At 32.8% G+C, this 26,797-nt stretch overlaps 1 protein-coding gene across 1 annotated transcript; it reads right to left on the bottom strand.

Moving 5' to 3' along the window:
- Window positions 1-9,604: 9,604 nt before the first annotated feature.
- On the bottom strand, window positions 9,605-12,084 carry LOC149402802 (cytochrome b5-like). Its single transcript, XM_089609480.1, has 3 exons — window positions 11,869-12,084; window positions 10,666-10,732; window positions 9,605-10,107 (listed from the first exon to the last, which is right to left on the bottom strand). Exons 1-3 carry the CDS (start codon window positions 11,953-11,955, stop codon window positions 9,881-9,883), a joined length of 381 nt encoding a protein of 126 aa, XP_089465606.1. The 5' UTR covers window positions 11,956-12,084; the 3' UTR covers window positions 9,605-9,880.
- Window positions 12,085-26,797: the final 14,713 nt, after the last annotated feature.

Here is a 26,797-nt window from a genome sequence, read left to right as displayed (position 1 = left end):
GGATGAATCAATGTGACTTGTTAGCTCATCGTCAATACATTATTTCTAACTTATTCACAAGTGACAAAGGAGTTGAGGAAATAACAACTAGAAAGGTAAAATGGTAATTTTATAAATCTCATATAGTTGATGATATTCATGAAGGGTAAACGTAGATAATATTCAATGGATCCACTCATCACAATTAAGTTGAATTTTGAGTAGAAAATATATTTATTTGAACCGAGAGATTTTCAGTGTCAACTCTTTAGTGGAGTCAGTTGACATTAAGCTAGAACTTGAAAAAGGTTTGTGAACTTTTGTGTCCAAGTATGCTAGCTCAAGCTTTGTTCATTTGGATCCATGAGGTCACTACCACAAGCAATTAGAGTAGGATTTGTTAAACTAGTAGCTAAGTTCAAACAAGTTCAAGTGTTGAACTAGACAAATTTTACGAAGATTGTCTAAAGGGTAATTTTGTCAATTATGACGTAAGATGGTATGAATGTCAAAAAAAGATTTTGGACATTTTCATATGATGACAATGTGAATTAATCCACTTCGGATTTGAGCCTTGAGGATTGAATTCATTTCATAGAATTTTATGTGAAAATTCTACATGAGCTTTTCTTGTATTGTCTTGAACAAATAAAGAAACATATAGAAGCATGCTCTAGATGATATTTTCGTGGCCTCCATCAAGAGAAAGAGGAAAATTATTTTGTGCATTGATGTATGAAGATACTTGCCAAATAGGAAAAGAGGAAACAAATTTATAGCACATGCTATATGATGTTAGACGTCCAAGAGAAGAAAAAGGGAAATAAATTTCCAACCTTGGTATTATTATGATAGAAATGAGAAACAAATATTGTGCTAATGAATATGTGATATTCAGCCATAATAGAAAAGATGAAATTGCATCTTTTCTATTGATTCAAGGCAATTCCTTCTCCTATAAATATCACACCTCATTCACAATATTAAAACAAGTTTTGGTGAGACCTTCTCTCTCTAGATTGGCCGTCCCTTCTCTCTCTCTCTCTCTCTCTCTCTCTCTCTCTCTCTCTCTCTATCTCTCTCTCTCTCTCTCTCTCTCTCTCTCTCTCTCTCTCTCTCTCTCTCTCTCTCTCTCTCTCTCTCTCTCTCTCTCTCTTCTTCTTGCTCTTTTGTTTTGGCACCTAGGTCCTCATTAGACCTAGCGTTTTGTATTAGCTCTTTGGCTCTAAGACTAGTTCTTGAGTCATTGTGTTTAATAGTGCCCACACACTAAATCATTTCCAAACTCAAAGACTCTAGTGGTAGAAACTATCGTGGTTACTCGGATTCAAGAAGACACGAATGAGAAAAGCTAAGTGGGGAGACGATCGACTCAACCAATCCAAAAGCTTCTCAACACTCAAGCTTCAAGCAAGGTTGGTACCGAGTGAAAACTCATTATAGTGTTTTTTAGATTATATGTTCATGCACTTTATCTAGGTAGTAAAATCGTTTTACATGTTTTAAAGAATTTTTTTATATTCCGCCGCTTACTAGAAGCGATAAATCTATTTCAACAAATGGTATCAGAGTTATGGTCAAAGTTTAATCATGTGCATGTAATTTAAACTATGAGTATGAAAATTGTTTTCTTAATTTTACTCAGGTAATGAATTTGCTAGAATTGTTTTTTAGATTTTTTTTTTAATTTATTGCTCGGGCCTTTAAATTAAAATGCATGTTGATTTTCTACACTCTTGGGATGCTATTAAAACACATTAGAATCAGTTCTAAAAGTTTTTAATTTTTGCATAATCAAAATCGTTTTTTGAGAAGTTTGAGAAGTTCGGATAATTTTATGAAGTAGTAATATTGTCTTGCTTACTTTGTTTATTTACTCACTTGTTTTATATTTGTTGTTATTTTCTTTTGTGCTATACTACTGCCTTGTTAATAAAACACATCAATAAGACTTAACAACTCAATAAAACATTTCGTAATTCTTTTGCAATTTTGTCATCGGCCGAATTTTTGTCCAAAATTTCTTGAGCTTGAGAATACCTCTCGGTAAAATGAGTGCATCTCTCTACTCGAAACTCGGATTTGAATGGTTCTTGAACCAAATTAAAGGCATGTGAGTCTACTTTCCAAATCATTCGAAATTAGCTCTATTGGACATCGGAGCCGCCGTCTACGGCGTTTTTACTACGAGGTGCTTGCTGTCCGGGATTCCAGAATTTTTGAATTTTTGGATTTCGGATCCCGGATCCCATTCCGAGAGTTCTAGAACTCGAATGGAATAATTTCCTTGAGAAAAAATGTTTTTTTTTGTACAATAAACATAATGTGTAAGATTGAAAAGTTTTGATATTTTGAATATTTACTTGAAATTGAGATTTTATAAAAAAAAACTAGTTTGAATTTTGAAAAGTTGTTTTCACTTTCAAACTTGAAAATGTTTTGTCATCCAAATCAAATATGTTTTTCAAAATATTTTCAAAACTATATCTATATCACTTATGTTCAAAATTTACTGCTCTTGAAAATTTAAGTGGGAGGTCTCCTCGAAGACTATTTGGCAAGAAGATGTGTAATCTCAAACTTCAAGTGTTCAAGTGAGTTAAAGGTTAAAACTTTTCTCACACACTTTCCCTTGTAGAAAATAGAAAATGTATGAGTGTGTACCTTGTGTCTTTGTGCATTAACACTGCTCTCCCTTGAAACATGTCAATCTAAGAATCAATTTCTAGAATTCCACTATATCTCTCTATACACTATGAAACGTGTTTCCGAACATATAAGAGACGATGTGCCAACTCTAAAAACTAAGTGGGAGGGTTATACTTGTTGTTTGCAACCCACGTCCGAGAGTGAAACGATGAGACAAGGCCTCCCTTCGGTGGATTGTTTTTCAAAGTAGATCTCATGGAATAAGTGATTTGTTACATGGACTCAATCCCTAGTAATCCTCCCTCGAGGCCCTGCGAAAGGATATGCGTGATCAAACTTTTTACAAGGTGGCTAGTCAAGCATTGATGTATTTACATCTTGGCTATGCAATAATGATGACTCATTTACTTATGAAAGGAGACTCTTTTCGGCCTTCCCTCGAATGAGTAAAGTATCATTTCGTTCATAACACATTTGGATTTCTTCTGTCTTGTTCATCCTAAAAACTTAAACAAACTTAAATCCTAAATCAAAAGACTAATCATAAACTTGTTTAAATTTAATTTCAGAAAGATGTCTCTCAACACTCTCTTAACCATCATTTCCTCAAACAAACTCGAAGGCGACAACTACGTTGATTGGAAAAGTAACCTCGACATCGTCCTTACCGTTGACAAGCACACGTGGGTACTCACCATCCCATGTCCTCCTCAGACGAATGATAATTCAACTCAAGAGGACAAGGACGCCTTGGCGGCCTGGCTCCGCTCCGATGAGATTGCGAGGTGTTATATCTTAGCATCTATGAACAATTGTTCCAGCAGCAACATCGTGACATTGATACAACCGCTGACATGCTCTATAATCTCCATGAGATGTTTGGAGGGCAAGGGCTTCAGGCCAGACAGCAAGCAGTCCGATAGTTTATGAACAGTCACATGAAGGCTGGGACTCCTGTCAGACACCATATGATGCTGATCATTAGTTATCTTAATGAAATGGAAATTTTAGGATCGGAGATTGATGGAGAGACTAAAATAGATATGATTTTGAAAACTCTCCCCGAATCTTTCGATGCCTTCAATCTGAACTACTCCATGAACAAGCTAGAGTACACTGTTACCGAGCTAATGAAGGAGCTTCACACTGCTAAAGGTCTCACTAAGAGAAAGATGAACCATGGAGAGGCACATACTACTGAGCACAAAGCCTCCACATCTAGATCTAAGAAGAGACCTCACATGGCCGAGAAGAAGAACCAAGGCAAAGGTTCAAAAGAAGAAGAAGCCCCGGGCAATCAAGGTGGCCAAGTCTAACGAAAAATGCCACCACTGAAATGAACCCGAACACTGGCGCAGGAACTGTCCTACCTACCTCAAAGCAAAGGAAAAAGGAAAAGCAAAACCTTAGAGGAAGGTGACTTCTCCTTCAGATGGGGTGATGGGAGCTCGGTGTCAGAAAAGGCCGTGGGATCAGTGACACTATCTTTTGAAGATTGAACTTTAAATTTGAATAATGTTTATTTTTTTCCTTCCTTCGGGAAAAACTTGATATCTGTTGCTCGTCTTTGTGAGCAAGATTATTGTTTAAAGTTTATTAAGAATGGAATTCGAATTTCTCTTTCCAATAATTCTTTCGTCACTGATGCATGTATGAAGAATGCTCTCTTTTACATTTATCCCACGCAACCTTCGCTTTGAGACACTAAAATAGATAACAATCTAGTTAGGGAGCCAAAGAGGATCAAACTTTCTGATTCCTCCGATCTAATAAAATCAGCATATCTCTGGCACTTAAGACTTGTGAGGGACGGTCTACTCCAAGCCTCTGCAATAGGTTGATTGCCTACTTGTGAATTTTGTATAGAAGGAAAAATGACTAAACGACCTTTCTTTGCTAAGGGTCGAAGAGCCACTGAGTTGTTGAAACTCGTACATTCTGATGTATGTGGTCCGCTCAGTACACAAGCACGGGGAGGATACGAATACTTCGTTACCTTCACCGATGATTACTCAAGATACGGTTTTGTCTATCTGCTCAAACACAAATTCGAGACCTTTGACGTATTTAAGGTCTTCCGGGCTTTAGTGGAAGAGCAAACTAACAAACAGATCCGATCGAGGTGGTGAGTATATATCTGGAGAGTTCGATGACTTTCTTAAAGAAGGTATCGCTTCTCAACTTACAGCACCGTCACACCTTAGCAAAACGGAGTGTCAGAGAGAAGGAACCGAACTCTAATGGAGATGGTTAGATCAATGATGAGTTACTCATCACTCCTTCTTTCCTTTTGGGGATATGCCCTCGAAACAGCAGCTTACATTCTGAACCAAGTCCTGTCTAAAATGGTTCCTGGTACTCCTTATGAACGATGGACTGGGCAAAGTAAATCTATGCCACCTCAAAATTTGGGGTTGCCTTGCACATGTGCTAAGGCAAAAGACTAGCAAGTTGGCTAGTAGGTCAGAATTATGTCTTTTTGTTAGTTATCCGAAGGAAACCAAATGTTTCACATTCTATAGTCTCGATGACAAAAAAACGTTTGTTAGTACGAACGCTCGTTTCCTTGACGAGGACTTTATGAAAGATGTAAAACCTAGAAGCAAAATTGCGCTTGAAGAAAAGTTAAGTGAGGTTGCTTCTACCTCATTTGTAAGAACTGTTCTTACCCCAACTGAAACACAACCTAACTCATCAGAATCTCGTCAGGTAGTACTTCGACGTAGTGAGATGGCTTCTTAAAAGCCTGATAGTACATGTCTTACGGAGATACTCTCGTAGCCGTCTCTGACATGGATGACCCTGTTTCCTACAGCTAAGCAATGACTGGTTCTGGAAACTTGTAGACCTTCCCGAAGAGATTAAACCCGTAGGGTGTAAGTGGATATACAAGAAGAAAAAGGGTCCGGATGGGAACGTTGAGACGTTCAAAGCACGACTAGTGGCTAAAGGTTATACTAAAAAAGAAGGTATTGACTATGAGGATACCTTCTCACCAGTCGCGATGCTTAAATCCATCCGCATACTTCTATCCATTGCTGGAGCTCTTGACTATGAGATCTGGTAAATGGATGTTAAGACTGCCTTTTTCTGAATGGAAATCTTGACGAGCGCATTTATATGGTTCGGCCAGACGGTTTCGCGGAAGAAGGTCAAGAGACCAAAGTTTGTGAGTTGCTTAAGTCCATTTATGGATTAAAGCAAGCATCTAGGTCATGGAATATTAGATTCGATGAAACTGTGAAGAGCTTCGGTTTTGAGCAGTCGATAGATGAGCCTTGTGTTTACAAGTTAATGCAGGAGGGCAAAGTTGTGTTTCTAGTATTGTATGTCAATGATATATTACTCATAGGCAATGACGTGGGTGAGTTATCAGAGGTTAAAATCTGGCTAGCAAAGCAATTCGATATGAAGGATCTAGGAGAAGCAGCGTACATTCCGGGGATACAAATCTTTTGAGATCGGAAGAACTGGACTCTATCGCTCTCTCAAGCATCTTATATTGATAAGGTGATGGATCGCTTCTCGATGCAAGACTCCAAGAAGGGCCAAACACCCTTTAGGCATGGAGTTTCACTCTCTAAGGACCAGTCTCCCAAGATCTCCCAAGACTACACAAGAGATTGAGGACATGAGAAAGACTCCTTATGCCTCAGCCGTAGGAAGTCTCAAGTATGCTATGCTTTGTACTAGACCAGATATCTGCTTTGCAGTTGGCGTAGTAAACCATTTTCAGTCCAACCCTAGACCCGAGCACTGGATTTCCGTTAAGCGTGTTCTTAAGATGGTATAAATGTCAAAATAAGATTTGAACATTGTCATATGATGACAATGTGAATTAATCCACACGGCCATGAATAGGATTTGGGCCTTGAGGATTGAATTTCATTTTATGGAATTTTATGTGAAAATTCTACATGGGCTTTTCTTATATTGTCTTGAACAAATAAAGAAACATCTAGAAGCATGTTCTAGATGATATTTTCTTGGCATCCATGAAGAGAAAGATTGAAATTATTTTGTGCATTGATGTATGAAGATAATTACCAAATAGGAAAAGAGGAAACAAATTTATAGCACATGCTATATGATGTTGGACGTCCAAGAGAAGAAAAAGGGAAATAAATTTCCAACCTTGGTATTATTATGATAGGAATGGGAAACAAATATTGTGCTCATGAATATGTGATATTCAGCCATAATAGAAAAGAGGAAATTGCATCTTTTCTATTGATTCAAGGCAATTCATTCACAATGTTAAAACAAGTTTTGGTGAGACATTCTCTCTCTAGATTGCCCGTCCCCCCTCTCTCTCTCCCTCTCTTCTTCTTGCTCTTTTGTTTTGACACCTAGGTCCTCATTAGACCTAGCGTTTTGTATTAGCTCTTTGGCTCTAAGACTAGTTCTTGAGTCATTGTGTTTAATAGTGCCCACACACTAAATCCTTTACAAACTCGAAGACTCTAGTGGTAGAAACTATTGTGGTTACTCGGATTCAAGAAGACACGAAGGAGACAAGCTAAGTGGGGAGACGAGCGATTCAACCAATCCAAAAGCTTCTCAACGCTCAAGCTTCAAGCAAGGTTGGTACCGAGTGAAAACTCATTATAGTTTTTTTTAGATTATATGTTCATGCACTTAGTCTAGGTAGTAAAATCGTTTTACATGTTTTAAAGAATTTTTATATTCCGACGCTTACTAGAAGCGATAAATTATTCTTAATCCTAGATCTATTCTAACAAAGTCTTTATAAATATGGGAGAGAGTATGAATTTTAGGAAAGAAAATACTACTTTGTATTATATATTGTTTATAAATTTTGGCTTGATACAAACTCAAATACATCACCCATATATATACTAGTGACATTCTTAAATGATTGGGTAGGATTTTACAACCACAATCTTAATCTAATAGTTATAAATCATTCTCTAGAGTATTCTCCACAATTTCAATTTTATCCTTATCTTCCAAAGAACTCTATAGACTTATCTAGAATGGCTTGTATAAATTGAATATTACTTAAACTAGGATAAAAGTTTGGGCTTAAAACTCTTAACCTAATAAACTAAGTGGTTTAGACACTAGTAAGAGTAAATAAGTGGCTGATTCAATATTATTACTTTTTTTTTTTCAAATTAGATAGATTTAAGAGTGTTTAGTTACAAACATGTAACTAATAGTGACAAAATTGACACTATTCAGTCAAGAGGAGGTGAAAAACAAATAGACAGTATTTTATTTAAATACAAAATCTATCGAGTAAAGTGTATATTATATGTTTTGTTTTGAAAAATTTCGACCGGGTAATATTGGAAAAGAATAAATTGTTAAGGTATAAATTTTCATGAATTTAAAATGATACGGTTGTATTTTGCAGAGTTGAAAAATGGGTGTCCTATTTTGTAGAAAAGAAAAGGTGAGGGTACTAATATGTAGTTTATTATGTTAATTGAGCTGAAAATGTTAATTGATATAATTTCGATGTTAATATTCAAGATTATTTACTTTCTTGGATATTGTCTTGTAATATTTGTATGAGAAAAGTTTAAAAATGGTTCTAACCGAAGCAAGTTAGTGCAGACGGTCTTAAAACGTTTGTTCAATTTAATTTAGGGAAAATAACACATTTATACCCTGTGTTTTAGTGAAATGTCGAGTTTAACCCTCGGTTTTCAAACATGTCGAGTTCATACCCTCTGTTTAACTAAAATGACGAAATTATACCCTGAAATAGACAACAGTGTCACGAATATTCTTTTTATTGACTTTTCATTGACGTTGACTATAATATTTATATATAAACACCTACTATCTTTATTCATTTGCGCCATATATGTAATTTATTTAAAAACTAAAAAATAAACAACAGTATCTTAATCGTGAAGAACACAGAAAGAGGCAAATGGGTAAACATCGATAGTTGATAGTCATCAAAATCGCATATTCGAACAGAGAATTCAAGATTTAGAGTTACAATTCGAACACGGAATGAAGTCATTTCTTAGGAGGTATGAGTTTTATTATTTAATTTCAATTTAAGGCTATTTTTATTTCAAAATTGAGAATTTGGAAGTTAGGGCACTGATTTAGATTTGATTTGATTTTTCTTATATAAGAGTTAGTATCAATGAAAAGGAGATTCGTGACGTTGTTATTCATTTCAGGGTATAATTTTATCATTTTAGTTAAACAGATGGTATAATTTCGTCATTTTAGTTAAACAGAGGGTATGAACTCGACATTTTTGAAAACTGAGGGTTAAACTCGACATTTCACTAAAACACATGGTATAAATGTGTTATTTTCCCTTTAATTTATTCTGTTAAATGATCTTGTATGGTCTCATTTTTAAACCGTTTACAACAGCCAAATCCGTTTTGTAGATCGTACGAGACCGTGGACACCTGAATGTAGTAGAACAAACATAAATTTTCTTTTAAAACTTAATTTTTTTCTCAATTCTTTGTCCCTCAAACTTATAAATTTTTATCGTACGAGATTGTGATATTTTCTCTTCCTATCCTTTGTGTCCTCTGTCTGGTTTCTTTTTGGGCGATATATCACCAACCTGTGATAATGAAGATTTCTCTGGTTTGTAGCTATCCGTTTCTTGACCCATTTTTGAAAAAAATAACTCTCATGGTTCGGTAAGTTGAGTCCAGCACGGTTTTGGCTCGAGTTTTATTTTTAATTTTATAACGTATTTTGCATCTCACAGTATTATCGCTATGATTAAACGGTAAAAACATAAAACGAAACGAGATATAGATGAGTTAAAACCGAGACTTTGATTTTAGCCTGATACCGCCGATATATCGCGAGCTATTAGCGGTATTTTAAGCCTTGCTATTAATTTATCCGCTGAATTCGGTTATTCCGGATTTCAAGTCTGTCTATGATAGTACTAGAATTCATCATAATGGACCAAAGTCTGCCCTTTTTTTCTATATAACAGAACTAAATATCGGTCAAAACGTAAGAGAACAGAACATTTCTTATTTGCGTTTTTTCAATGTTCCCAAATAGTAATAAACCAACTCACACACACACACACACACACACACACACACACAAAAACGATTGGTCAGTATAATTTCTATCTTTATTTGTTGAATTCCACTCCTCTTGTCTATAAGTGATTCAAATAGTTCTTCCTCTCAATAATTTCCCACTCAAAAAATTGCTCATATCGCCAAAAATTTTGTCCAAATATTCTGAACATGTGATATATATATTCCAATGGCCTAACCTAATACTTCTTCCTCAAGTACAAGAACCCAACAGCCACAGAAATACCAGCCATTGCTGCAGGAACGATCCAATACCGTTTTGCCAGCTCAGCAAACTTCTGAGAACATGGCGGCTCTACAAGTTCGGGGGCAGAGAGATCGAGCTCGCCGATGCAAAAGGTCTCCATTAACTCCCTCGCCGACTTGCTATGACCCGCATCTTCAAAATCTTCAGTCGCGTCTCTCCCTAATTTTTAGGACAACAAATAAATACATAAATAAATAACACTGGTCAGTTCAGGTTTTTATTTTTTTATTTTTATATATAAGCGGCAATTAAAATTTCGGATGCTGATGATTGGCAGTTTCATTTTCCGGAAAATACAATATAAAAGATACACTAACAAAATTATTAACAAAGTCGATTACAAAATTATATGAAGTAAATGATGAATTCATCTGAAGTTTTATTTATTAAAAGACTATAATATAGTTCGTCCATGTTTCTTTCTCTATCATATGACAACCATTCTGAAAACTATACGTAAAAAATAATACTTTTAACTTGTGTCACCGAGCCTCATAATTTAATAAATAAATAATATAATTATAAAAAAAAAAAAAACTAAAGGTGCCCAAGTCGCAGGAATGTGATGGCCTATGAGAATTTCGACAGCCGACAAAAACTTGAAAAAGAAAATGGAAATTTGGCTTTTTGACTTCCAGAGTATCCACGCAGGAAAAAAAATTCTGATGGAATTTCGTGAGCATTTCAAACATTGAAAATTAGAATTAAAAGGTATACCTGTTGCCACGAGCACTACATCGTCTCCGCCAGGGTGATCGTCCAAATATGTCGATAAATCATACACCTGAGAGATCAACAACATAACAATGGTTTCATTTTATCTTTTGAGAATCAGTACATACAGAGAGATTTTGATCGTATCACAGAAACCTACGAATCAGATACATGAAACAACATGACAACATTGATCGAATCTTGTTGCAATTCAATCAACCTTGAGAACTTCATTACTGTCTAATTAGTTTTAGAGAAACCATTGCCAATGATCAGACACTCTTTGAAACCCTTTTTTAAATCATATTTATAAGCTTTCTCGGTGAAACTAACCGAATAAAATCAACGATATTTGAAAACATCATATGATTTATTAGATTCCTTCAGGTCCGATACAAAAACAGCTTGCACATAACTAGATCGAACCATTTAAAACGGTTTGAAAAAATTGAGACCAGACTAGACCAAATAAGAATGAACCAAACCAATCAAGATCAAACTGTTTTAGCCGGTCTGATGACACGGTTTGATATATTTAATTTTAAATTCAATTACCCTAGGCCTTAACATCAGCGTTCTTCTAACTAATATGTTCAGCTTAAACTTAATATGATAATCTCAAACCAACTCAAAAAATTAATAAACTTTGAAGTCGGGCGTACGGTCTAAACCATGATTTCAATATTTGAAACCCTATAACAAATTAGGATAAGATTGTTTTAGACCAATATCGACAGTTTCAAAAAACAATGATCCAGTCCGGTTTTTTTTTTTTTGCACAACCCTAGAAAAAGGAATGAGATCAAGTTTTGATTCCACACATACTAAAAGAGGCTAAACAAAAAATACAATCATAGTCTCCGATTTCTTAAGGGAAAAATAGGCCAGATTTGCGTGAAAAAAGCCTACAATATGTATAGACTATTGTCTCAAATATTCCTCAAACATAAAAAATCTCTCTCACTTTAATGAACCACAAAATAAGATTCTCTCCCTCAAATCAATCAAACCTCAATTTGGATTTTCAACAATCACACACACACCAACACTTTCTTCTTTCCTGCCACAACATTCATTTATAGCTATTTAAAGCAACCAATCACGCAATCACCAACAAAAAAAAAATGAAAGTGGATATTCGGTAATTAATGTTATGTAGGCAAATCAAATATAAAAGTAGTGAAGCCATGGGGGAAAAAAAAAAACCTTTCCGTCGATAACGACCCAACAGTCGTCCTTGGTATTGTGCTCGGAAGCCTCTTCCATTGTTATGAGCTTCAGAATCTGAGGCATCTTTGTCTCTTTCTAGGTGTATATCTCTAGGATAGTACTTACAGCTGTATCTGTGTGTAGAGATACATATACCGATATACGCATACACAGAACAGAGAAAAGAGGCATGAAAATGGAGGGAAGAGAAAAGAGGGTTGTTGGATGGTCAGAGAAGACGACTAACACGCCAATCCCCACAGGCCTGATAAGCCCAAGCCCATTTATTTGGAGGCCCGTTTTAAGTAACACTGTTTTATATCTTTCAAAAATAGTGTTTTTCAAACTGTAAAAAAAAATTATTTGAGATTATTTTTCTTATAAATAAAACTGTATGCAGTAAATAAGTTTAAATATAATCAAAACAGTAAATAAATAAATAAAAATTGTAAACATAAAACATAACTATTTACAGCTTAATAAATATTAGTTTTGGAATATAAACTCTAAACGCATGATTTTTGTGATTAATTTTAAAGAATTACTATCACATATAATTTGAAGAAACTATTTTGTGATTTAAATTCCGGGGAAACCGGACGGAAACCAGTCCGGTTCCCATTTTTTTGAAGAGTCCGGCACCAGAATGACCAAAACCGGAGGTTCCCGGTGATTCTGAGAAAACCGACGCGACCCAGTGCAAATCTTCCGGAATTTCGCCACTTTTCGAGCTTCCCGACAACTTACCGACGCTCCGAAGGACAAACTTCTCCATATACCACCGGAAAGCACTGGTATTGATGAGCTTACCGACGTGAATTTGTATTTTGATGATTTTGAGTTTTTTTTTTTTTTTAAATTTCTTGATAATTCTTGAAGATTAAGTATAAATTGGTAGTTGTGAACATGAATCTAGTGTTGATTTTAAGTTTGTGTTCATGTTTTCTATTTGTTTTTATTAATCCGAATTCTTTTGTTATTTTTTAGTTAGTTTGTGATGATTATGGTTATGTTGAACTTGGTTATTGATTTATTCCGAATTTCTTATTGATTTGTTTTGAATTTTATTTTACATTCGAGAATATGTTAGACTCTGTGTTCATGTTTTCTAATTTTTTTATATTAATCTTTGAATTTATTGTTAGTTTGTGATGATTATGGTTAAAATCATATATTTAAAACCATTATTGTTTTATTCCGAATTTCTTATGAATTATTTTCAATTTTCATTTAGATCCGGGAATATGTTAGTTTAGAACTTTAGATCCGGGAATATGTTAAAGTTTGTGAATATGTTGTGAATTTGAACTATAGTATTTGGTGGATTGTGTTGAACTTTATCATTTTGGTTTGTACTATTGAACTTAGTTTTTGTTGTGTTTGTAATTTGGTAATGTGTTGAAACATTGTACACTATTTTTACTTTTATGAATTTTATCCTACGTACTTTGTATGTTTTTTGTATATTTCTTTTCTGGATTCCCCCTCGGTAAATACGGTATTTGACGGTATTCCTCTACGGTAACGGTAAGTTCAACGGTACCGGTTTCTTTTTTTTCCTGCTTTCCCCGGTATTCCTTTACGGTACCATGGGTTACTAGTAAATTTTGAAGCTCGGAACGGTAACGGTAACAGTAACGGTATTTCAATCCGGAAAAGTACAAATACCGATCCAATTTTGAAGATTGAAATTCTAAATATAAGTTGATGCTTAAGATTACGAGACTACCGTTTTATTATTAATTTTTGGACAAGAATTTTCAATCTAAAAGATCTGGTTATTGTCAAGGTTTATATGTGGATGGGTTCAAGGTGGAGCGCTTCGAAGTTCCGCTGGACGGGATGTTCTCCGTTGTTGGCTCTAATTTGTCGGAGATGCAACGTCTCGGGTTTTCGGAAGGATGGGGTATTCTACGAGGATCGAGCCTATGTTCCTGACGAAGAATGCCAAAGAACGGAAGCTGGACAACGACAAACTTTAGCGGGATTTTGGACTGTGGCCACTTTTTTGTTCGTATTTATTTTTTTATTTTAAGTTTGTTTGTTTTTCTTGCTGTTTTTGGTTTTTTTTTTGTTTTTTTTATGATGTTGGTGGTGAACACTTCATTTTATTGTTGGTTTTTTATTAGTTCGGTTTTGATGGGAGACGAAATAGTCATCATCCCTCTTCCCAATCTAAGTTTTCTGTTAGATTTTGATGAAGAGTCATCTTCTTCATGATCGTCGGAGCCGATTGTTTGGATCTATCCATAAACAACTTCGGGTATTTTGAAAGAGCCTTATGTATGCTTGATTTTTAAAGTCCTGTATAATCTTCTATTTGTCAAAAGTATGCACAAAATGAGCGATCACCTGTATTTAGTTTTAGATTCACTCAGACTCAAGTCTTTGGTGTTTTATCCTATTTGTAATGGAAGCTCGGTGCATTTATATATATATACAAGCAATAGGCCTCGGCGTTGCCCGGGAGGTTTGATAAATTTTAATTTAGATAAAAATGTGAACAGTTTGCAATTATTGATTGTCACTTGTCATACGTAAAAGTTAGCATTTTTTTTACCACTTTTTAATATATATTTAAACTATTTTAATTAAATAATAATTAAGATATAAAAAAAATTAGAAATAGTAAGTTGTAATTATAAACACGATTTTTTTAGCAATACAAAAATTATGATTAACCAACATCATTACTTATATGTTCATTAGATGTTTCCAATAATCGTACTGATCATAAGTAATTTGAATTATAAAACTATTAATCAGTTAATAATTGTTATCGTTTTAAAGTTAGTTTAGGGAATTTTCATTTTTAGAGTTATTTTTGAAATTTTCGTTTTCTAGAGTTGTTTTTGGAATTTTCGTTTTTTAAAGTTGTTTTTTGAATTTTGTTATGTGGTTACTTATGTAATTTTAAAACTTAAATAGGTATTTTTGGAATTTTTTTTTAAATAGGGAGTTACTGTAACATGAATAGTAAAAATGGGGTTTTGCTTTATATATATATAATAATATATATATATATATATATATATATATATATATATATATATATATATATATATATATATATTGAAAGACTCAGTACTGAAATAATTTGTTTGTCCACATGATAAATCCTGACAACATAGTTTGACAAAGGGGACTTTGAAATTGAGGATCCGATAAAAGGCTTAGATAAAATCAAAAGGTTCCAAGTAGAGCATAAAAGCGTACATATATAAGTGGTGTAAAATCAATATTCTTGTAACTAAGTTGATTAAAACGGTAATTCTGAAATTAATATTCAAAAGTTGGTTCTAGATTAAAGTTTTTACAATAGTATTTTAGTTCACAAATTTTTAATTCAAAATATGAATTAACTCAATGCATAACATTAGTTATTGGTCAGTATTAATTTTCAAAATTTGGCACTCACAACTATTTATCAATTTTTGTCAGGTCACTAGATAATTAAATCACAGCATATTGGAATTTTTTATGGTAATATGTTGGAGGTCGAAACAAAACATTCAAACATGCCGACTCAAGAAATTTGGGGACTTTGGCCGAGAGGTTAAAAAATGACCTTTTATAATTATATTTAAATTAGTTTAGAAAAATAATATATCATAAATTTGTCATTAAAAAAATTAAATATGCAATTATTATACAACTTAATTTAATTAAAAAGCAAGAAAATTACACAAAATTATCTAGTGTATCTTTTTTTTATTTAACAAACCTTTCAAAACTCTTTTTTTTTTTTGGTGATTTATGGAGCTTTTTTAAAAAAAAAATCATATCTTGATGGGTATTTCCTGTTCGTAACATTAATTACCAATACGTGCTGAGAAAAATTTGAAGAAAAAAAAAAACACAACAAAAAACTATCTAACATTAATGACTAATATGTTGACAAAAAAAAAAATACACACAATTTATGAAGATAGAATACTTTTTCCTTTATATCTCTTGATCTTTTTTTCGTTATTTGATAGTGTAAAATCAATTGAATCAGATATGTAATGTATATATAGCATAACAAAATACCATTTAATTGTTTGTAAAAAATATTTGGTTTCTTTATATCATACTTTTTTAAGGTTAAAATCTAGAGATTTGTAAGTAACTAGGCCACTTTAAACATGTGATTTTTGATTTAGCCTATGTTTGACAATTTTTAGGGATATAGCCAAATGGCTTATGTGGCAATAATTAAGGTCTGATTTGCCCTTATTTATTAACAAATTCGTCACTTTCTCTCTCCTATTTTTTTTCAAATAATTTTTTTTGCATCAAAACTTCAAAAATTTGTATCTTTCTCATACGAACTCGAAATTGAGTGATTTCAGATCCTACAAATTCGTGGCGTCGAGATCTTCAAAAATAGACCCATTGTTTGATGAAAAATTATGTTTAATGCATCATAGTTACGTTTCCATTTATTTTTTTGATAATTTCAAAAATTTACAGTTATTTCCATATTTAAGGTAGTAACGTGATTTTTCTACATCTATGGTATTAAACATGATTTTTCATCAAACACAATGGATCTATTTTTGAAGATCTCGGCGTCACGAATCCGTAGGATTTGGAATCACTCAATTTCGAATTCATATGAGATATATATGGTTTTTTGAAGTTTTTATGTAAAAAAAAAAGTGTAGGAAAAAAGTAAGAGAGAGAAAGTGACGAATTTGTTATTAAATAAGGGTAAATCAGACCTTAATTATTGCCACATAAGTCTATTGACTATTTCCCTAAAAGTTGTGAAACATGGACTAAAAACAAATTTTATAGTTTCATTTTGGCTATTTCGCTACACTGCCAAATCTATTAAATAACTTTTACAATAGCAATAAACAACAGAGGTGTTGACATTATTTCTTAATACCACTATTTAATTTTATTGTATTTTTGTGACCGAGAAGTTTTGGGCTTTAACCTATTAATGGGGAGATTAATTTTTTTTTAAAAAATAAACTAATAATAATTGAAAATCTGAAAATGGCCTCTCTTGGAAAGGGGCCTTGGCCGTTGCCCCACTCGTCCCCCTTGAGCCGGGCCTGATTATATTATACATCTGTTAACACTTTTATTTATTTCCATTACTAATACCCTTAAATTAACAATTAAGGCAGCATTACTTTATCTATACTTCACTAACATATTATATATATATATATATATATATATATATATATAATTATATGAATGAAAAATATTTTGTGCTGTATACTCAGGAGTGGAGCCACCTTAGGTCTAGAATGGTCAAATCCCATCTCTGAACTTTTAAGAGCATCTTCAATGCAAGCAACCAAAGTTGTTTTGTTGCTTATGTATAATTGCTACATCATTTTTTTATGTTTATTTGTATAGTAATGATTATGACATTGTAGTCACTTTTGACACCAATGCTTTTCATTTTTCTCATAAAAAATTAATAAAATATTAAATCAGTCACTATTTTAATTTAAGTGAGACCCAACTCAATTATAAAATATTATTTTTTAGAACATGTAAAGCAACTTAAAATGCTTGCATTGAAGATGCTCTAACAATTGTAATTTTTATCTTAAATTTTAGTATTTTTATATTTTTTTGCCCAAATTTATATGAATTTTACAAATTTGCTCCCCATCAGTATATGCACATAAGTATTTGAAGTAATAAAAACTTCTTGGAATGGGTTAGAAGAAAAAAAGAAAAATAACTAATAATTGTGACACAATTAAACGTGCTTTAGAACTGTCTTAATTAATAATCATCTCTTTATAACTTAGAACTTATATATAATTATTGTCGCACACATATATGTAGTTATTTTTTAATAATAAACTTTAAAATAAAGTTTATAACTTTAGAACTTCAATTATTATCGAGTTTTATTTTGAGGATCCCCGGAAAATTGTAATGTTTCCAATAAAGTAGAGGTTTGTCGAAAAATTGGGTGATTTGTCAAAACTCTCCAAAAAAATCTGAAAACAATATATATTGTAGATCATAATTTATGATTCATGAAACTGAAAGAAGTTTTTTTTATATATAAAAAAATTCAACAAATTCATCATTTACCGATCTCAAGATTAAAAATAAAAATAAAAAACAAGATTTTTCTTCTAAAGACTTTCTTTACCCGTGCTATTAAGTGAATATGGATGAAAAAGTGTGATTTTTTTTTTTTTTGGAAAATATCAACAGTGTCCCATGTGTTTAATCGAAATGTGAGATTTATCTCTTCGATTTCTAGAAATATAAGACATATTCATTTAGTTTAATATAAATAACATATACCTCCCCTAAAAAATGTTATATTACAAATATCACCATTTTCGTTTATTTTTTACAAAAAAATAAAAATTGAACTCCCCAAAATACCCTTAATGAAATAATTTTTTATTTTCTATTCTATATAGAAAAAAAAAATAAATTAAAAAAATTTATTTATAAAAATTTAATGATTTTTTTTATAAAGAGAGATTTTGATTTTTTTTAATAAAATAGTAAATATATATTTATTCTATTAAGGGTATTTTGGGGAGTTCAAATTATTTTTGTCTAAAAAATAAACGAAAATTGTGATATTTAAATAATACATTTTTTTAGGGGAGGTATATGTCATTTATATTAAACTGAATGGATATGTCTTATATTTCTAGAAATCGAAGGGATAAATCTCGCATTTCGATTAAACACGAGAGATACTTTTGATATTTTCGCTTTTTTTCCTTAAACTGAAAAGAGTGTTGGAGGTTGTTTTGTTAAGGTAAAGACACACAGCTTCGACGATTTCCATGCGCAAAATAAGACAAAAATAGATCTTCCGACATCGACAATTTTCCACGAATTTTTTATTTATTTTAGTCGACATTTAAATCCTCGATCTAAACACAATCAAACAAGACACGGAGGCTCGATTAAGCTCATCATTAGGCTGAACTTCTATTTGTGGCTAGCTCCTCGCTATCGGGACCCAATGAAAAATAATTTGATTTGGATTTTTACAGGAGCCTTGTAAAAAATTTATGACTCGGAAGAGTATTTTTTTTTTCTCTATGGTGCCAAAGAAACGCTTATAATAACCTCCAGACAATCGATTCTCACATACATTATGAGAGCTTACAAAATCCCAACAATCATTGTGTTGGATCTTTTGTGGCATGATTAAGTTTGGCAAAACAAATTATAATTGTTGTTCAAATCAAAGCTGCAAGAAGTTCTTCAAGGCCTGGGTTACTTAGTCACTTTTCTCCCGCGTGAATAGAACTATAATATTCTGTTTTAGTTTCGGTTTTTTGGACAGATAATTATTGATTATTTGGTTGCTTTCCGACTTACCAGAATTCGCGGAAGATTAGGAACGGATCGAATAAAACTCACATAGGGTTTATTTCAATCATTCGCTTTTGTGTTTGGTCAATTCAATCCGACATTAACCTTGATCCAGTCTCTTTGCCTTGGAGATCTTCATCGACAATTGGTTCAAGGTACTTGCTACTATTGTGCTTTTTTTGTACAGAGTTTGTGAGTGCGTGTTTTGCATTGACGTGATGTGTTAATCTTGGGGAGAGGATGGGTGAAAGAGAGAGGGAGTTTATGATATAAGGGGATCTTAGATTGCCATCCATTGGAAAATGAAAAAGCCAAGCGTTTGAGAGAGATTCTGCAAACTTAGGTCATGTACCTTTGATTAAGATAGTGGATTATTTTTTTACCACCGGATGCATCAGTCTCCCTGACTAGGTGCTTTATCAGCAAAGATGATAACCAAATCTCGGTGTCCTTTATTGCTTTCTTCTTGTAATTGTTTGTTTAATTATTGATTTATTTAATCGTTCATAAATAATCAGTTGTTCAATAAGTTGTCATAATCACTTGTTGAACAACCATATTAAAATATGTTTAGTAATTTCACATTGCACGAAGATTGAAAATCTTTGCGCATACGTTTGAGGAAATATGGGTGGCTATGAACACCTAAGGCATGAGATTTCACCAACTTGGACAATTTAACTAAGCACTTTTCACAAAACAAGTGTCTCAAATAACAAACTTGAAATCACTAGTTGGACGTGTCATAAAATGTATATATTGCAAATATGATGGAGATTTACTCATGCTTGGGACGAGTCCCATTTTTTAATTTCATATAACTACAACTCTCAAATGAAATTTTTGGATGTATAAAGAAGAAGAAGTTAGACAAACATAAAAAAGTGTGCTTGCCACGATGTTATGGCAACTCAATGAAACTAAACAACCAAAGCAACTTCAAAACCGATGAAGACCCGGAGCGTATATGCGAGAGTAAAACTTGAGAGAGGATAAAGCTGATGTATATGCAACTTTTAGGGATTCAATTTCATGAATCATAATAGGCTTTTGTGTTAGGCTATAATGTGAGAGCTTCATCACGGGACTCAACTTTGGAGACAGAACTTGTCGCCTTGTACGGAGAGGTAAACACGCCTAGCCATCCAAATGAATTTTTTGAGGTACGATATTGAATATGATTGCCAAGCAAAAATGATGAAGAACTCACCTTGTTGTTACCATGGATTGTTTTTTTTTTTTTTGTTATTGGAAAAACCGTTGTTCTCTATGTTGTTGGGAACATCTGTACTGTTGTGTATTCCACATCAGAATATATGATGTGGAATTTTTGCAGCGTGCTTTTCGTCTGACATGCTTCTGCGTTTTTTTCTAATCGACTCAACGATTACATTGGAAAACCCTAGCAAAGGACTTTCAGCTGAGAACGTGACATATAGAAAAATGTTTACCCTCTTGGATATGATAACAAACTTAGTATTTTATCAGAGTTGCATCGGCCGAAATACCATGTCCTTTGTGTGATGTTACTCTGTTGTTCTTTACACCCATTGTTAGAGCAATATACAGAGTTGGGCTTTGTTGTATTGGTAATTAAAACACGCATTGTCATAAGCGTTGTCCAGATCACTTGGTGAGAGTTGAGTGAAAACTGATGGGAGCTCAAACACAGGGGAAGCTTGGGTTATAATTCACTAAGCTGATTTTGAAGTTGATGAAACATGAAAAGTGATCATTCAAGGTTGTTCGCCATTGTATTTATTCTACCAGTTTGTCAAATTCTCTTTTTCATCTAGAGTTCCAGACGTAGACACGATTGGCCGAACTAGATTATCAATTCTTTATCTCTTTATCTACGGTTTATTTTGTCATATCTCGTATTAATCTGATAAATTAGTAGACCTCACGAATATAATATATCTACTTTTTCAATCATAGTATCAAATCAGTTCCAACTTTTATTATACTTCCTCACTTAAAAAAAAAAAAAAAAAAAAATTAACTTGTACACTCTTTTGCCACCTATGGCACGACCGCACGAGCATGAATCATAATACTTATTTTAAAATATTTGTGTGCATCCCTATTTTGTTGCATCCCTTACATAAAGTGTGGAAACTTTATACGGTAGAATTTGTAGGTACATATTTTTGTTTTGTCAATGAATCCTTTGGTGTCATTACAATTTATGTCTGTTAAGCCGTTTTTTGGATTCAACATTTGTCGACACGTGGTGTGCTTGGAATAGTCACGTGCCTAATCTGGATGGGCCCAAAATCACTATTCGAGATTCCAAAGGGCTCGAGGAAGTTTAGGACAAGGCCCAAAACATCCGAGAGCTTCAGAGAAATCTTTGAATCGTGATTTGAGAATAGAAGTCACTCTTTAAAGTTCCAAAGGGCTCGAGGAAGGTTAAGACAAGGCCTAACACATCCAAGAGCTTCAGAGGATTTTGGAAATCGGGTAGCGGGTCGATGAGATTTTCCTCTTACTAAGTGAAGAGTAAGAGAATTGATTTCTCAAACTCTTGGACACTTTTAGAGAGGGAAATATAATTTGGCTTTATTAGCCTTAGTTTATGAGAGAAAGTGTTTAATATAGAGTAAACATTATCTCTTCCAATCTATAGAGAATGAAAGTGAATTATTTCTCTTTTTGTGTCTTGGATCTCAAATATTGTTTGTGAGAAAAATCTAGAGAGAGAAGTGGGAGAGAAATAGTTGGTATAGATTTGGCTAGTTTTTCCTATTTTTTTCTTAGAGATAAAATGGAGTAAAGATGTGTATTTATAGGGTTTTGGAAGTTTGTTGAGAGATTTGGTGGGCCCAGCCCGAAATGGCCTCAAAAAAGCCCTTGGGCGGGTCAAATTTGTAAGCTGGGCGAGGAGGCCCTTTTCTTGGGCGGATGACGTCATCAGGCTGGGCTTGGCGAGAGGATGACGTCATCATGTTGGAAGAAGGCTGCAGGGACACGTGGAGATTGGTAGGCTGGGCGGATGACGTGGCAAATGTAAAATAAATCTTGTGGTTGCCAGGATTCGATCCGGTGACAATCCACTTCAATCTTCCAGCTGATACCACTAGGCTATCCGTAGCTTTTGTTCTTTTTTTTTGGGGAGATTTAATATAACAACTACAATTTTCGTTGTGTGAAATAATGGCATAACAATGTCCATCACATTGAATTCACTTGATGACAAATAAAGAATGTGTCGGTCGCTATACCAATGAGATGGAATAGAGAAAAACTATCACAAATGGGTAAAGAATGCAAGACCGCCTAAATAAAGGCTTTATCACCACCTACTGCAAATTCTAACTCACGAGGTTAGTGCCAATATTAATGTTACTCATCCTAACAAATTCGGTCATTTTACGCCAAACTTGGTCTAAAATGTAAATATTCTCTGCATTAAGGGTCAATTATCTTGCATAAATTTATTCCTATTGATAAGCTGGTACTACAATTAGCGGAAAAAATTAAATAGGTCATTTTAGAGGAAATATCAACCGTATTTCATCTGTTTAATCGAAATACACGATTTATATTATCAATTTCTAAACATATCAAACATATCCTTCAATTTAATATAAATGTCATATATCTTCCTTAAAAATATGTTATATTGTAAATACCACTATTTTTGTTTATTTTTTTCAAAAATTAATTTGAATTCCCTTGAATACCTTTAATAGAATAAATATTTATTTACTGTTTTATTAAACAAAATAAATAGAAACTTCCCTTTATAAAAAAAAATCCTTAACTTTTTATAAAAAAAAAAAAAGTTTTTGTTGGTTATTCTCCAGATAAAAGCCAGAATTTGGACCTTCCTCCGGCTTATCATCGGCAGTCTGCTAAGGGTTCCAAACTTAACGGTGCGTAGGTATGAGAGGATTAATGTCGGATCCACAAGGACAAATGATTGATTTACCTATTCAAAGCAATTTACTAGGAATTTTACTTAACCTTTTCTTGTGTAATTTAATTTTTTATATATAATAAAAAAGTTATTTCATTAAGGGTATTTTGGCGAGTTCATTTTTGTAAAAAAAAAAATAAACGAAAAGGGTGGTATTTGCAATATAACATATTTTTAAGGTTTGTAAATTTCATTTATATTAAACTGAAAAAATATATTTGATATTTCTAAAAAATGAAGATATAAATCTCGCATTACGATTAAACAGAGATGATACTATTTATTTTTTTAGGAGTTCAATTTTTTTTTTTTTTGTAAAAAATAAACGAAAATGGTGGTATTCGCAATATATTATATTTTTAGGGGAGATATGTTCTTTATATTCAATTGGAGGAATATGTCTGATATTTCTGAAAACTGAAGATATAAATCGCACATTTCGATTAAACAGAATGGATAATGTTGATATTTTCTCTTTATTTTACAAAGAAACAATATGAAAATGATACCTTCAATTATAATCTAATTATTTTAATATTAAAAATATAGTCCAACTTATGCATACGTTTTTATAATACGTCGAATGCGTCTTGTTTGAGTTTTAACTATTTTCTTAATCTTTATAACTATGTTACATTTGATTCCTTCCATATTTTTAATAGACAAAAGCACGACATGAATATAGTTTTTTTTTGTTTTTTTTTGTTTTTTTTTTATTTTTATTTTTTATGAATAAGGAACTGTTTAGTTCTATTTTTTTTAAACACCAGTGATCATTTTATACTATTGTGAATGTCTCAAGATTTTTTTTTTCCTTAAGTTTGCAAACATTTATATCTCTTCTCTCAAAGATTTATTTATTAATTTTTTTTAAGGACAGTTTTGCTGTCAGTGGAGATTGCACCACAACTTTCACTTTGAAGATGGTGTGGAATTAACAATAAAGCTATGTTGGGTATCACCTCAGAGATTTTTCTTTTCAAAGTCAAATAAATTTCATAGTCGTGTATATAATCACCAATATGAAAGCCCCAATACAAAGTTTGATTTAATCTCGAGACAAAACAAAACAAACTTCATTGACGAAATCAAAAGGGCTAGACAAATGGCGTGAGACAAGCTACCATGATGGGCCGAGAGGAGTGAAGTAGAATCGCTACTATTTTTTTAAACGCCAAACTTTTAAAGAATTATTGTTAAACTATGATGTCCTCAATACTTTATGACCAAAATCCAATAAGTCAAATTTAATCCAAAAGTATGACTTTCTTATATGTGTTTATACAAAAATACACTTAATGAAATATCCTTTCCTTTTCTTTTTTATTTACTTTTATTATTTACTTAATGATCACAAAAGTAAGGTTAGAGATCATTTTCGTTTGGTTGTGAATTAAAAAAAAAACGTATTTTTTTTGAAAAATTTGAAAAAAAAAATGGTTTGAAAAATCTAGAAATTGTTTGAAGATTTATTGACATTTTGTATTTTTATTGCATTAATGTCAATAAATCTTCAAACGGTTCTGGGAAATTCTTTGAAGATTTATTGACATCGTTGTCAAAAAAAAAAATTGGACGTCAATAAATCTTCAAAGAATTTGGTATGTTGAACATTTATTGATATCTATAAAATTTATTGACAATGATGTCAATGAACAATAAATTTTCAAAGAATTTCTCATAACCATTGAAGATTTATTGACATTCATGTCAACATGTTAATAAAAAGACAAAATGTCAATAAATCTTCAAATGATTTCCAGATTTTTCAAATAATTTTTTTTTTCACATTTTCCAAAAAAAAATTGTTTTTTTTTACTTCACAACCAAACAAAAATGACCTCTAACCTTCGTTTTGTAACCATTAAATAAATACAAAAGAAAAATAAAAAGATGTTTCATTGGTATTTTTGTACAAAGACATACAAGAAAGTCACACTTTTGAATTAATTTTGACTTATTGAATTTTGATCATAAAGTATTGAGGAAGTCATAGTAATAATCACAACTTTTAACCGTATTGGCTATCAAGGCTAAAACGTGATTTTTAGAAATTAGTCGCATCATTCGGCACGGGTAAGACTAATATATGTTGTACTAGATAAAAATATTTTCAAAAAACTTTAAATATATTTTTTTTCAAACCTAAATATTTCTAAATATATCTCTATATATTTCTTCTTTCAGACTAAAATATATTAATTATTCTGCAGCAACGCGCGGGGCATATATTGCTTGTATCTTATATGAAGATGTTAATTTACCTCGTATTATCAATTATTTTATAAATACTCCACTTTTAAAATTATTGATGATTTTTCCATTGTTTTAAAAAAAAATAGGCTAAAAAAATTTAATGAAGTTTTAATTAGTAATAAAATGAGATATTCTCATAACAAATTAAGCTAATTTCTGAATAAAAATGCGAGATGAATACTCTAGAAGAAATACGTAGTTCATATAATCTTTACATTAGAAATTGACATCAATAATATCAATTGGTTGTCACTTACCAAAAATCAATCAAAATCAAAATATTGACACATTTAATACCAAATCGATCACAAACTGGGTTGATTTCGTGACACATAGGTCACGAACTGATTGCAGTTCGTAATCGATTTGATACTAAATGTTTCAATATTTGAGTTTTGGTTGAATTTTGGTAAATGACAAAGGAATGTTATTATTGCTGTCAATTTCCCTTTTCACATTGGGTATCATATGTTGTGGGGAACTTGAGTACCTCTATAGCTACTCCCTTTTTTGGCGTGTGTGTAGACTTCGTGGTTGCTTAGTTTGAGTTTGGACTAAACCTGGCTTACCTGTATATCCCGCATGTCCCGCTCCCGCCTATGCTCGGACTCCCGTTAATTGGCCAAACGGGAGTCTCGTCCCGTTAAGTAATGAGACGGAACAGGACTTTGCCTAACGGGAATTCGGGACCCCGTTAGGCATAAAAAAAAAATTAAAAAAACGTTTTAAAAGAATTTAAATAATTAAATAGAAGGATGTAATTGATAGGATTTTAAACTAAGTGGGTAGAAAAAAAGAATAAAGAAGAATGTAAATTTAAAAATGGGCCTTCTAAAAAACCTCACCGATCCCTGAAAAGGTGCGACGGCGAGGAAAAAGAGCACCCCTTTCCTCGTTAATTATTTGAAAATTTATCCCGGACAAGGGCCGGGATATCTCTTAGTTATACAAGTTAGTCTAACCATTTATGTTTACATTTGCGAAATCAACTTCAAAATCGTCAAGAATATCGAAGCACATGAATGTTTCTTGTGCTCGATTTCTATGTTGAATCCAATCCTTACCACACGTCAATGCTTCGACCATCTCCTATTTCAAGCTACATCTTCTATCGTCGATGATGCGGCCGGCGCTACTAAAAGCCGCCTCAGATGACACGGTTGAAACATGGATGGTGAGGATGTCTTGTGCCATAGATGACAAGACCGGGAACCTCGTATTCTGTCTCCACCAAACCAATAGGTCGATGGCTTCGTCATCCGGTTTGACCCACTCGTTCCGATCGTACTCTTGGATCTCCAGATGGGACCGTGCGTCGGTTGCGCTCGACCTCGTCTGACTTGTCCCAGCTTCTTGTTGTTGAGGCAATGGGCTGTAAGTGGGCGCGTTGACGAAGACATTCGTGTATTGGTATCTTCTTGGATACTGCGTCTG

This window comes from Urtica dioica, chromosome 3 (genome assembly GCF_054948205.1).
Source record: "Urtica dioica subsp. dioica isolate 48M chromosome 3, U.dioica_male_clone48M_v1_H2, whole genome shotgun sequence".
Classification (NCBI taxonomy): Eukaryota; Viridiplantae; Streptophyta; class Magnoliopsida; order Rosales; family Urticaceae; genus Urtica; species Urtica dioica.
This window is presented reverse-complemented; position numbering and strand designations above follow the sequence as displayed.

What these genes read in the sequence shown, in the direction of transcription:
- LOC149402802 (XM_089609480.1), bottom strand. Translation starts at nt 11,955, where the DNA reads ATGCCTCAGATTCTGAAGCTCATAACAATGGAAGAGGCTTCCGAGCAC. An exon ending in GGGTCGTTATCGACGGAAAG is followed by an intron (nt 10,733 to 11,868) that starts GTTTTTTTTTTT and finishes TTGATCTCTCAG; the next exon opens with GTGTATGATTTATCGACATA. An exon ending in TGTAGTGCTCGTGGCAACAG is followed by an intron (nt 10,108 to 10,665) that starts GTATACCTTTTA and finishes CCTAAAAATTAG; the next exon opens with GGAGAGACGCGACTGAAGAT.